Source organism: Hippoglossus hippoglossus, chromosome 22 (genome assembly GCF_009819705.1).
Source record: "Hippoglossus hippoglossus isolate fHipHip1 chromosome 22, fHipHip1.pri, whole genome shotgun sequence".
NCBI classification, from domain to species: domain Eukaryota; kingdom Metazoa; phylum Chordata; class Actinopteri; order Pleuronectiformes; family Pleuronectidae; genus Hippoglossus; species Hippoglossus hippoglossus.
The window spans coordinates 5,410,748-5,424,506 of record NC_047172.1 but is presented as its reverse complement, the minus strand read 5'-3'; the positions used below and the strand labels follow the sequence as shown (position 1 = coordinate 5,424,506).

The following is a 13,759-nucleotide window of genomic DNA, read 5'->3' as shown; positions in this document are numbered from 1 at the left end:
TGTAATAATGTGTCATTTTTTCCTAAAACCAGGAGTTAACAGTGTGTGCACATAGCGTGTGTTTGGGTAAATGTGAGTAGCACCTTTTAATAAGGCAGAACTGCTGCATTAGAAGTTAAGGGACAATCATAAACGTGGCATTACCCAAGGTTTTTCTTACTGGATACTTCTAAATCCACACTGAGGGTGAAAACATTTAAAAACAGCTCACAGGTATAAACATTGGAGGCGGCGTTAGTATGGCGCCGTGGTTTTCAGTAAACATTACACCTACAGGAGAGAACAGGGAAGGTGGTGGGGACTATTTTTTAGCAGCGGATTGATATATATTTCATGCACTAGTAGCATCATTTATCACCAGAATGGTTTCTGTGGGTCTGATCCAAAACAAACAGAATTCCACTGGTTCATTAGCCTGATAATTAGACACGTTTCATTTCCTTCAGTCAGAATGACATCATGTGAATCATTTTCAAATAATCCATCAATAGCGAGTGATGTATCCATCCTATATGCGCATAAGCTACGCTTTGCATTCACCGCTGATTGATGAGAACCAATCAGGAAGTGAATGCATTGTCTCTAAACGTCTCCGTTTCTCAAGTCAAGACTAAAATGTAGCCCCAGACTTTTCAAATTAAGATGGGGCCATTTTAGAGAAGTGTGAACACCAGGTACAAGCAGTGATGAGTTTTAAAACTAAAACCAAGTAGTGCAGATGTTGCCACTTTGTGAAAAATCTCTTTGGCTGGTGTTGATCCTCCTCCAAGCTTTTTAAAGTGGAACCATTTTTCATTAACTTTCTCTCACTTCATCAGTTATAAATCTTCGGAAATGTGTGTGTGTGTGTGTGTGTGTGTGTGTGTGTGTGTGTGTGTGTGTGTGTGTGTGTGTGTGTGTGTGTGTGTGTGTGTGTGTGTGCGCGCTTCACAGACTCTCTCCAAGGAGCAGGGGGTCTGACAGAACCTGACAGAAGACACAGCAGGGAGTCGTCCAGCTCTTATCAGCCTCTGGGTTATGTTTGTACTGTAAACATCCTGCTGACGGACTGAATGAACCACTCGCCTGTTCCAGAATCAGGAGACGACACAGAACGTGAACTGCCGTGACACTTCAAACAAGAGCAGCAACAGCCACTTGTGAAGCTACAGCGAAAAGCAACTGAAACTCGTAGAATAGTCCAGTTTTTCTGCTACTGAACTCGATCCTCCGTCCTCTAATCCAAACATTTCCACTCCTTCACCAACAAATCTTCAGAACTGGACCGAGTTTCCCGATGACAGTTGATTCCTTTCCAAAGTGTCTGGTAGTCGGGCTTTGCAACAGCCACGGCTTTACAAGCGTTTGGCCGGCTGCTTGCGGTTATTCCCCCGACGTGAGGGGAAGCACCAGAAGTGATGAGTTAAACCTTAAATATTCATTTTGGCTGAAATGACCACCAACCTCCGATGACACAGAGTGACTGGGCCGAATGTTTACCAAACACGCAGAGTAATCTCAAGTGTCCTTACGCACACACACAAACACACAGTCATCCACACGTGCATTTCTAACCAATTCACTTTAATTGTTTCCTGCTGCAGAAAACACTTCGACACGCTGCCAGGGAAAGGAGAGGATGAGGATGGGTCAGTGACATCTGCCCGTGAGTCAGAGTGTCAGGCGGCATGTAGTGTTTTTATAGATGAAAGCTGCACGACAAGTTTAAGTCTAAATTTCATGGTGGTATACGATGTACAAGTATCCATGAAGCAAATAAAAACTTTAAATAAAACCACCGTACTACTGCCCTGTCCATAGCATCCAATGCAGCTCAAGGTGCTTTACATGAACATGTAGTTAAAACAGAACATAATAAGAAAGAAAAGATGTTCAAACTATAGAATTTTCACAAATAAAAAGGGTTAAATCAACGTTAAGATGAAAAGAAAAAACAGGGTTGAATTCATTAAAAGACCATAATGTTTTGAGCAGTTGAAAATGTCGACAGATGATGCATTTCTAATATGTAGAAACTGAAAATCAGTTCTTATCAATACATTCAAGCTGACTTTTATTACATTTGATTTCTTTCACTTTGCAGTTGGTTAAATCCAAAGTGAATTCCAAATGGATTACACTAAAGTTTCAATAAATGTTTGTATGTTGTGTTCAAATTATGAATGAAACATGACAGCTCTGATATGGAGTTCCCTCAAAAATCAAATCTACGGCGTGAACATTTCTTTCTGCTAATTCATTGTAGACAGATGTGAAGCTGTGGGACTCAGTGTTGATGGAAAATGCCAATGATTGAATGAGTGATTTCAATGAATGAGCGATTTCAGACACAACCTCTACGTGCAAACTGGGTTCACTAACTTTCCCATGATGCTTTTCTCTCTTACCTTCTCCGCCAGCAGCTCTCGGATCTTCCCCGCCTGAAGCCGGAACCTCAGCAGCTGCATCTCCAGAGCGATGCAGCGCTTCTGCCAGTCCACGCTGGCCGCTCCAATGGCTCCGGACCCGCCGCTGCCCAGCACGTCGGCCATGGCGACGATTCAGAGCTCTGCCTCTGGACTCAGACCGGACTGAACCACAGGAAAAAAAAAAACAAGCCAACTCAGAACTCCACGCCTGCAGTGTAATATATCATCTTCAATGTAAAGAGGATAAGGCGGCAAATGACATTGACGCTAATGGTGCAGCTTCTGTTTTCATTTATAGGACAAGTGATTTAACCTCCTCTCTGACCGCACTTCCCATGATTCATTGAGGAAATGTGAGTAAAGCAAACACTAATGATGAGTTCACGGTAACTAACGAATTCTTCCTCTCACTTTCGCACTTTGCTCTGTGACGCATTAACCACAGAGAAGCACGTTGCATGAACACAGATTGATCACACACACACACACACACACTTTTTTATACACAAACACGCGTCTCGGACAGAACGCTGCAGCCTGAAACTTTATTTCCTTTTAGTTCTCGGGCTCTCTCTCTCTCTCTCTCTCTCTCCCTCTCTCTCTCTCTCTTGCATGCCCACACACACTGAACAAAAACTCAGCAGGCAGGCTCTGTGTCAGTGGGGGAGTTGGGTTCATGCGTGCCGGCTCCCAGGCCTGCCAGTTACAAAGCAGGTCAGTGCTCTGCTTTTTAGCCAAATTACCTACTAACCCAATCCCCACCCCCCCGCACCACCACCCCCGTCCACAACTCCCTAGCCATGCAATCCCTTCTTAATTACAAGGCAGGAGTGAAACGGGATCCCGCGCGGCACAATGGTGTCTTTCTGCATGACAGTCCCATCACAGCTAGAAAGGGGGGGGGGGGGGGGGGGGGGGGGGGGTCAGCTCGCCTCGGCAAAGAAAGGAGGAAAGAATGTGTGAGAATGAATGGGCTGAGCGCTGAATGTGGGAAACTGGGGCGCTGAAGTTATTTTTACCTGAGGAGGATCGACTCGTGGCTATTTTTCTCGGAGAGGACCCTCATTCACAAAGGTTAAGGCCTGACTGTGTGGTTTCAAACTCCTGATTATCAAGAGATAAAAGTGTAAAGAATCCCCCATAACAATCAGATTCAGGATCACAACTTGAGAGCTAAGGGACGATGCTGAGATTCGGGATGAAAAGTTGCGTATTAGTGACTAAAAAACGAAAGCGAATGAGGTTCAAGGAAGCTAGAAAGGCAAAGCATTCAAACAGAAAGACAGACAGACTCAAAGTGCAGCCAGACGCCGTCAGCAGAACTGCAGACGTTCAAAGTCCAGCAACTATAACTGCACCATGGCGCTCCCTGCAATTAGCATGCTCATAAATACAGGCCTAGCAAACAAATTACAGAAGTCGAGCATGCGGAGGTTTTGCCAGCCGACCGCTGTACCCAGGCCGGACAAGTCAAGGTCCAAACTCTGACGACCGCTTCTCTCTCTGGGGCAGACGGGAGCGAATGAGGGTCACAATTAAAGCCGGACGCTGGCGTGGGGAAGAGGGGAAAATCCGCCGGTTTGAGTGAGGCCGGCTGGGCCGCACTGGGGCAAGCCAGGACAGAGGAAGCCAGGCCCGCCTCCAGGAGCTGAAACAGCTGGATGTAAACAAGCCATTTGCTGGTGAAACACTCTCAGCACTGCCATGCTAATCTCTCCCCGGAACGATTCCTTTAGCGCTCCCTGCTTGTTGGACACAGGGGGGTTGTTACCGCTCATGCCAACCGGTGCCAGGAACTGAATAATCAACAAGTGTAAAGTTAAACTTTCTACTGAGCAGGACGAGGAGTGAGGGCAATCAAAGGTGAGAGAAATCTCCTCTCAGCTCACTGCGTCCAAGTGGGCGAGAATAAAATGTGCCCCAAAAAACCATCCTGTCAAGAATGAGGCTATGTGTGTGTGTGTGTGTGTGTGTGTGTGTGTGTGTGTGTGTGTGTGGAGCTTTTCTTGCAGTTTACAGGGTGTGTGTAACCCTCCATCATGGGATGTTTTATAGAAACACAGAAGCCATTTTCCACTGGATCACTGTTCTATATGATCTGATAAACACTGTTCTCCTCTGCTGTATCTTGTTTGTGTGGCCAATGTTGAAAACATCCAGGTGGGAAGGGAGGGAGGAAAAAAGAAGTCAAGACACAAATACAAGCGGATCTGTGGGGCATGGTGGCTGCATGTTTGGTAACACTCGGGCCACCCACAGCTAGACAGGGGGGGGGGGGCAGGGGGGGTGTGCATGTGAGAGCTGAAGCCCGTAATGGTGACTCCTCTCCTGGCTGCGAGGCACGAAGGTCCTGGGAGCTTCCAATCTCACTGCAGGCGCTTTCACGCAGCCGCGGCCAGAGCAAACTCTGGGGAAGACCACAGGATGGAAACACCACCGCAGAGATCCCAGCAGCCGTCGCCCACAACTGCTCTCCACCGACACGGATCCTGCATTATTCCTCACACTGAGTGAGATTTGATATCCAGGCGTGTGGAGATATCACGGATCGTAACAAAGTTGCTTTGGACGACTCTCGCTCAGTTAGAAGGATCGGGGGCGTGTGCTGCTCTGGGGAGGACGCAAGGGCGCACGTGTGCACGTCTCAAGTCAGCCCTTCCATTGACTTGCACTCCCTTAATCACCACATATTCAAACACCAGCCGTAACTCTTCGGCGCTTGCTTACAAGAGCACAGACCGACAGATGGATATACACACAGACATAGATTGGAAACAGACTCGTGCACACACACACACACACACGTACTGACACACTGCTGAGCATGCAGCTGTGGTGATGTAAGTGATTAGGTGGTTCAGTGATATCATCCCGACCAGACATTTCAAATCCCCACTGTTGTTGTCTCTGCTGAAGGTCCAACTTGGCTTACCCCACTTTTGGCACCAAACCCCCCCCCCCCCCCCCCCCAAAATAAAAGCCTCTCCCGTCAGACAGCACAGGAGCGTGTGTGTAAATCTGGGTCAGTCGCTGCAGATTCGTGTCAGCGTGGCAGATCTCCGCACGTACGAAAAGGAGGCGAAGACAAATTATCCGAGAGCACGAGGAGTCAAGTGTGGCTGCGTTAAATGTTGCTTTATCTGCTCCCAGCGTGTTTAACAAACGGAGACCTCTGCTGACTCCCATCCGGCCATCAGGCCTCACACTTTTGGTTAAATGAGTGCCTCGCTATTTTTGGTGCCACTTTACAACCACAGCTGGGATCTATTCCTATACATAAAGAAGTGCAGCTTCACATTTCTTAACCTTTGACCTCAGGAAACAGAGGTTTGTGTCAATCGGTGCCAAAGGAGAATGTTTTAAAACTCCATAAATAAACAGCATTTGTCCCGGGTTATCTTACAATAATTCACTCAAAGGGTCATTTCAACCAGGAAGTTACTCAGATCAGACTTTAAAAACACTGTAGAGGCCAAAGCAAATCTTCAGCCTGCATTCTGACATCATGAATACATCTCATCTTAATCCCCACCCTCCTGCTTTATCTTCCATCTTGTCTTACTCCTCCCGCCTCACCTCTCCTCCTCCAAACACTTCTCTCACTCACTTTCCATCCTCCCTCTCCTCCTGCAGCACCTTTCCCACCCTCCTCCCTCGTCCCCTCCTACCCTCCTTCTCTCTCCCCCCCCTACATCCTCTCTTCCTCCTCCTCCTCCTCCTCCTCTTTCAGCCTCAGCCGGCAAGCAAACCTGCAGCTCTGTCCCAGTGCAGGTTAATGACAGGCCTCAGCAAACTGACCACCCTCATTATCAGTCGCAGCCTTAAACACAGGCCCTGACATTCCTCTGTGCTGAGGTGTAAACATCTACCTCTGCAGCTCTCCTGTCCTGCACACACACACACACACACACACACACACACACACACACACACACACACACACACACACACACACACACACACACACACACACACACACACACACACACTTACAGGCTCTTGCAGCACTGCAGGGCATGCAGAGATAACGTGTGTAGGGGGGATAAATTGCACATGTTACACCTCTAAACATGCAGTGCATTCAGTGTGAGGGATAACGGGTATCTTCTGTTCAGGCCTTAGCTTGGGGACGTGTTATTTAAGATATTTAGCTGCTGCTGAAGGTGTCAGATTGATGAGCAGCATCATGGTTTCTCCAGGTAGGATGAGAAGATTGTGCAGATGTGGCACAAACATAAAGAAAATTTTGATTATATAGATTTAATATAGCTTTAACATGAGTGTTAGAAATACTCCAAGCAGTGGCCTGGAATTTGTCCAAAAAAGGCCACAAGCAACAGGTGTGCCAGACGCGCACTGCTCGGTAGAATAGCAGCAATCGTAAAAAAAAAACGTGGGTCAGCAAAAAAAACAGGCATCAACCAGGCATCAGACATTTCTCAGAATAAACCTCCAGACTCCAGCTGCGGAGCTTCTGACCACAAACTAAAACCTCCAGCGTGTCGGTTTACAAAGAATCATTTGGTAATAAAACCCCGTGCGTAAAAGCGCACAGGCGGACAGATAAGGTTTCCCCAGTGAAAGCTGCTTTACCTTGTGACTGTGTTGTGTTGTGTTGTGTGTCCCCCCCCCCCTTCAGTCGGGTCTCTCCGCTCACGGACACCTTCCCCGGTAACGCGTCGCACTTCTGCTCATAACTTCCTCTTCCCTCCGTCGACTCGGTTCCTCCGCGCTCTCACCGCTCATTCATTTCGTTCTCAGCGCTTTTCTCGCGTCTTGCGTCGCTGCCACCGCTCGTGTCACCGCCGCCTCGGCCGCGGTCCTTCTCTGGCTCCGGAGCGCAGCCTTGAGTGGGACTCCTCACTCACAGCTCCATTCAACAGACTCATCCCATATTCCTTTAAAGGGCCCAATGCGGGATCAGGTTTCTGCAGGAGTCAGGCCCCCTTCATGTGCAGGAGCTGCTCAGGATATTGCATTAAGGCTGGCTCGGGGTTTCCCTCCAGGATGTAAACACAGTCTGCTGAGGGGGTTCTTTGAGCTGCAGGACAAAGCTCTGTTGCTCCTAGAGTTTTAACACAGAAACAGTTATTTTACTTTGGTTATTAAACAGGAGATGAAACACAAACTTCTTTTAAACCGAGGATTTAAAGTCTCATTAATTCCATTTGAATCAATTTGGGCAATTTGACCGAATAATGAGGCAACACGACAAAGACTCAGAAACAGTTAATCCTGAGAGGGACACAACTGAAAACTCATTAATATCTATGATAAAATGGAAAAAAGTGTAATCTCTCATTTTAAAGTTTAGACGAGAAAGTGCATTCTTGGTTTATGATGTAGGTTCCAGATGTCGATGTCACAGTAGTTGACATCGACATCTATAGTAATGAAGTGCATGGTTGGACGACCCCTGGGTAATAATGTATGTATACACTGATGCAGGATAATATGTTTATTTGTGATTTCTTTTAATGTAACTTTATGTAGAAAAGTATAAACTTCAAGACACAACCACAGTATTACAGCTAATAGGATAATAGCTAATAAAGCTGAGTGTCTACCGTACTAAGTGAAGCAAATTCTGTTCTTTCATTGCTCTGCAGGTAGATACATTTACTAAAATTGATTAACATGCAGGGTTTTGGGTCCTCTGGAGTCTGGAGTCTGGAGTCTGGGGGCATTTGCCTGCTTTCCTGACTGATGATGTCACAAAACCACCTTGTACAAACACGTCTTAAACTCAGATTTACAGCAGACACAGAGAATCTTTCCTCCTTCGACAGATGTGAAAACTGATTTCTAGTATCCAATTCGAAACAAATGAAGTTCAAATATCCAAGTGAAATAAGACGTCAAACACATTTTGGAGTTGCAGTCATTTGAAGCAGTCTGTATAACTTTGATGACAAATCGCTCCTTTAAAGACCACCATGATGGAGCTGGTTGAGTCCAACATTTGGGGTTTTTAAGCAGCCTAATTACTGTTTGTTTGTTTATTGGCAGGACGAGCAGGCCGGCCTTTACTGGAACCAAAAGTTGTTAAACCACCGTGTGGAGCTTTGCAACTGTAATGAATCATTATCTGGGTAGTAAAAGAATTGTGAGAGGATAATTTGCAAAAGGTTTTGAGACCACACCAACAAGAAAATACTAAGCGTGCTCATGTCTCAGATCATTCTTGGAACCTCACAAGTGTTCACTCCCATGTCAGAACCACCTCAGAGTCAAGCAGCTTTAATCAGTGCTATAGTTTAGGAACAAATTGGGCCTAATCAGAGCAGCCGACTTGTGGCCCTGGTGGGAAGATCGGTTTCGTCTCTGTAGTCTTCGCACGTCTCCATCTGGAGCACTTTACAATGTGCGTCTGAGCCATTGGGATGTTGCATATTCCACCAAAAACACTCCTCTTGCTAAACAGCAGAGTTTCAAGTGTCCGAGGAGGATACAAACATTTCAAATCTAATTATAAAATGGCCTGAAACTGAACCATGGCAGGATTTTTAGTTTGCGTGCTAATGTCCCAAGCATGCAGTGGTGTGACACACCCTGCTGCCTCCGCTGGCTGGAGGAGTCCCAATGCACAAATACAGAGTGCATGCATGAAGACGTCAGACACAGACAGACCGAGGACGCACACACAAGTAATCGCAGTTACTTCTCAGCTGCTTGTCTGTGAAAGAAGTGGATCAGGATGCTGTGCAACAATGAAGCAAGAGCACATATCCACATAAAAGCAATTTAGCAACTCAAACACAAATGTTCAACGTGATTCATGAGACGTTTATGGATGTTTTTACGGTTCATCCTGAGAGGAACATGAATGTTTACAGTTTACAGTTTATCCAGTAGTTGTTGATTCATGTGACGACACAAGTTAGAAGTCAGGGAAATACAAAAGTCACTAGGATTAATCTAAAGTCCCTGTTTTTATAGCATCAAAACAAAAAAACAAAACCAAACTTATTGGAAAAACATCAGTGTGATAAGAAGTACCTGAAATGACCGAAACCATCTTTGAGACAAATCCATTTCACGTTAACTTTGACTTTTTTGTTTGTTTCCTCCACTAACATGGAGGAGGCGTGGTTTATGACCTATACTGCAGCCAGTTATCAGGGGACGGTTTATGTATTTTGAGATTATAAACCGTCTTTGGTCTGAGCTAAAGTTTAAATCCATCAGAGTTGTTGAGGTATTTCAGTCGGGACCAAAGCGACTGATGTTGTCATCCAGCGTCCTGCAGAAACGTTTACGCCATCTCTTCTGACCCACATCGGAATCAAACATATCACTAATGGCTCTTATTACAATCTGCTCAGACAACATGTGAAGGGACACATAATTTAAACTTGATGATTGTTGATTCAAGATATTTACTGGCTTTATTCCCTTGTTGACTTTCCCGTGGAAAAGATTTACGTGTTGTTTTCCATTCACAGCACTGATACGGCTCTGGATTCCTTCTCAGAACTATCAGCTGTACCAAACGACCCTAATGGGTGTGGACTTTACAGTAACACTGCAACAATGTTGAGAAATACACTCTGCTTTGTGTGTTTTCCCCCCTGATACGATGAACCGCACCTTTTCTGAGGAAAATGTTTCCCCACTCCATCCTGGAGGAGGTCAGTCTGCAGCGGGGGGGAGTGTGCAGGAGGGATGTCGGTGCTGTGGCTGTCCTGGCTGAGGGCTGTGCCTTGTGTGGCACAATAAGTCAGTGCCTCAGTGCTCTCAGTCAAAACAACTGGTGTCAGGCCTACATGGTTTACATGCCGACTCTCTGGCAAGGCTTCCAGTGCCGCGAGAGGGGGGGGGGGGGTTGCAGGACAGTAGAGAAAGGAGCTTAAGGCCAGTTTCACCAAGTGTTTGCAGATGAATGTGGGTTGTTGCAGCTATTTAACCCCCAGAGCCGTGTGCTGACCCAGACGGTGAGTGGGTCACTGAGCAGAGCATGGGAGACCCCAAGTGACCTATTGTATATAGCAAGAGCTGAGAGGAAGAGGAGGAGGACTGTGAATTCCACAGAATGTATGGAAAGATAGATGACGTGTCCCCACTTCCTCCTCCTCGGAAAGGAAGCCAGAATATCCCAGATGCGAACACTGCCATCTTGCTTCTGATGATGTCATTCAATCGGGGGATGGAGCCCATGGTAGCGAGGTCCTGCCCATACATGCACTCGACCAATCAGCCTCAGCTGTCACTCAAGAACACCAGAGCAAACATCAGTGGGATAGGAACTAACTCAAATGACAGAAATCATCATCAAGATGTATTTCACGTGTAATTGGACTATTTAGTTTGGGTCCATGTCCCATCGACTAACATGGAGGAGGTAGGGTTTATGCAGTCGGCCACCAGGGGGAGATCAAGACACTTTGGCTTCACTACAGGGGATCGTGCCTCCAGCTGAATCCGACAGAAAGTGTCCAAGGCTCATTACAGCAAGTTGAGAAAATGAACGAAAAGAAAAGATGGTTTGAAGATAGAAATATTTGTCATGTGGCCAAAGCTGATGTTGTTTATTTCTCTCTCTTTCCCTGTTTTCTATTAGAAAACCCAAACTCCAACAAACATGGTGACTTTAATTTAATTCAAGTCCACCTTCTGCCTAAATAATCATTAGTTCTGCAAATCTACAGGTGGAGTCAGCACCTAAATGCACCATTAACTCCTGATTGAGAAGCTTTTATTAAAACACTACATCACCCAGATGTTTTTCAGAGTAAATTCACGACAAGTCTTCAAAGATTTACGTCTTCATGGGAACAAATGAGCTCGAGGCACAGAGCCACAGATGGGCTGGAAAAGCCGTTAAGTACTTTGGTTTTGGTCTTTTAATAGGATATGTTGACAGAAATAAACATAAATGGGAAACTTTATCCTTTAATTGCTTAACTTTACTGTTTGCTGTAAATTACGTTGTTTCGTTTTTTTTACACCCAATACGAATGTTTAAAGACTTCTTGCTTTCTAGGACACTGCATGTGATTACGTTTGGGGAAAATTGTGGTTGTGGTGAATTAAAAGTCTTGCATGTTCGTCCCAAACCGTCCCAGCTTCACAATCCGCCTCGCTACATGAAGGACTTTTGATTTCCTGCACTGAACTTTGATCAGAAAAATCCTGATGTGCACATTGGTCCTCACAGACAGACTTCGTGGGGAAACTGGGCTGAATCGAAGCCAAGGATTTAAATATAAAACTCTCTGCTACGTGTCAGCAGAGGTTAGTTCTTCTCTTGTTTACTTGCTCATTCGTTGCATGTGAAATGAGGAAATGATGCCTCAAAACCCACATCTGATCCATATCCTGTGGTTTCCTGTTGTATCTCAGGTGATAAACTGGAACAGGTACAATCAGTTTCAGAAAAGGTCCTCCTGGTTGACGGATGTGAGACCGAGCCGGAGGACACACGGACACAGATTTGTCAGGATTGTTCCATGAGCCACAACAAACCGAGCAAGAAATCTGCTTCCAGTTTTCATGCACTTCTCATCCAAATGGAACAGACTGCAGGAAATACTCCAGCGAGAATCGTTCGTTCCACACATGCATTTAAAAGCCATAATTTCAGCAAGTTGAATATCCTCTCTTTTATCATGACTTTGTTTGATGTTTTTTAAGTTCTGCTCTTGTTTTGATCTGTTCACTCTATTTTCTTGTATTTCTGCATATGTTCACCAGTGTACTTGAGCTGTAATTGGGCCTCGAACATTAAAGAAACGCTCCCACGACATGAAACATGACTGAATTCACATGTCAGAGGTTGGTCGACCTACTATCGACCCATCTCCTGCAAAGACACGGACACAGGTTTAGAAACTTCACTGCAGCTGTTGTTGGACCATTTGTCTTGTCCATCACAGCAGCACTGACGCAGAGTGTCTCCCCCTTGTTTCTCCCATGTTGACTAGTTATTTAACTACTGGGGATTTTGTTAGGCTAACAAATAGGTCTCCTTTTCCTCCTCTGATGTCCTTTGAGCATTTTATTGCAGTTTGGCCAGCCGTGCTGGAACCACAGAGGGAGTGGAGCATGATGGAAACTCCATATAAAAAGAAAATAAACCAAACTCACTTCTACAGCAACATTGTGAGGGAGAGGACAGCGGCGCGGATAAGAGATGTACAGGATAACACGTTTGACACTGGAGGGGGGGGGGGGGGGTCATGAACATACATTATTAGTTTTTATTGCGGAAAAAAAATGCTCACCGTTTCGTTGCTCCTCTGTGATAGCGAGAGCTCCTCTCTCTCCTCTCCATTTCTGTTCAGCGCTTCCTCTCGCTCCGTGTGTGGTCTGCTTAATGAGCTGCAGTGTGGCTTCAAGTTTACAAAGGCCAGTGTTGCAGGTAGAGGTCGTTTGTCTTCTGGCCACTGCTGTGAAAAGAAATGGTAGAAATCAGTTTTTACACTCTAAAAATCTGTGTGTCCAAACTGACCCACTTCGGGTGACCATGCAATTACTGGGTGAACTTCACTGAGCAGCCACAGGCACTAAACCACCAGAGGCACCAGTCTTGACCCAGTGTTTGAACCAGGTTAAGTTGCAGGTTAAGTTGTTGTATTGTTCAACGACATTGGAAGTCAAAGGTTTGAATAGTTGCACTGAACCACCACACAAGAGGGTGGGATGAAAAGTCTGCCTAGTGTTTGGTTCCTGTTGAAAGTATTTTTCCACCAGCATCGTTGGGGTCAGAGTGTAGGTTGGGTCTTAATTAGATGTGACTGGTTAGGTTTAGTTAGAGTTGAGTTGAGATTAAGTCAAGAGGAAACACATATCAACAGGGGACCAGGCTTTGACACAACACCAGCAGTCATAGAGAGCTGGGAGACGGGATATTGACAGACTCTCCTGGAGATCGAGGTTCAAAACCAGTGTAAATGGTAAGTATTTATATACATTTATATAGTACTTTTCTATTCTTGATGACCCAACAGTTCATCTATGGGATCAAGCCGTCGACCTTCTGGTTAAAGGATGACCGCTCTACCCACTGAGGCACAGCCGCCCCCGTCTAGTTTCTCATCTCTGCACAGCTGGAACAATGGATGTGATGTGGCTCCTCTCAAATGTGGAGGATTAAGTAATATGGAGTATAGATATGATAAACTATGTCACAAGTAAAGTTTCCACTCAGATTGAGCACATGTTTAACTCATTTCCAGGAAATAAACAAAAGAAAATCCCCTTCTGTTACATTCAAGTCAACTCACTTTAAGTTATAGAGCCGATTTGAAATCAAAAGGAGTTACTTAGAGGTGTAACTTGAGCTTGTTGTGTTTCTCAGTTTGAATAAGTCACTCAACAGTAAAATAAAACAAAAATAACAAAAACACAAG

The 13,759-nt window shown here is 45.5% G+C and overlaps 1 protein-coding gene across 2 annotated transcripts in view; it reads right to left on the bottom strand.

The window, feature by feature from the left end:
* The window catches only part of plekhh1 (pleckstrin homology domain containing, family H (with MyTH4 domain) member 1), a 29,860-nt gene extending 22,566 nt beyond the window's left edge, over positions 1 to 7,294 (bottom strand). For both annotated transcript variants that reach the window (XM_034576047.1, XM_034576049.1), the window contains exons 1-2: positions 7,002 to 7,294; positions 2,388 to 2,570 (exon numbers count right to left, since the gene is read on the bottom strand). In XM_034576047.1, the coding sequence (XP_034431938.1) occupies positions 2,388 to 2,531 (144 nt within the window). In that variant the 5' untranslated portion in view covers positions 2,532 to 2,570; positions 7,002 to 7,294. The remainder of the gene's footprint in view (positions 1 to 2,387; positions 2,571 to 7,001) is intronic.
* Between the last annotated feature and the right edge of the window lie 6,465 nt (positions 7,295 to 13,759).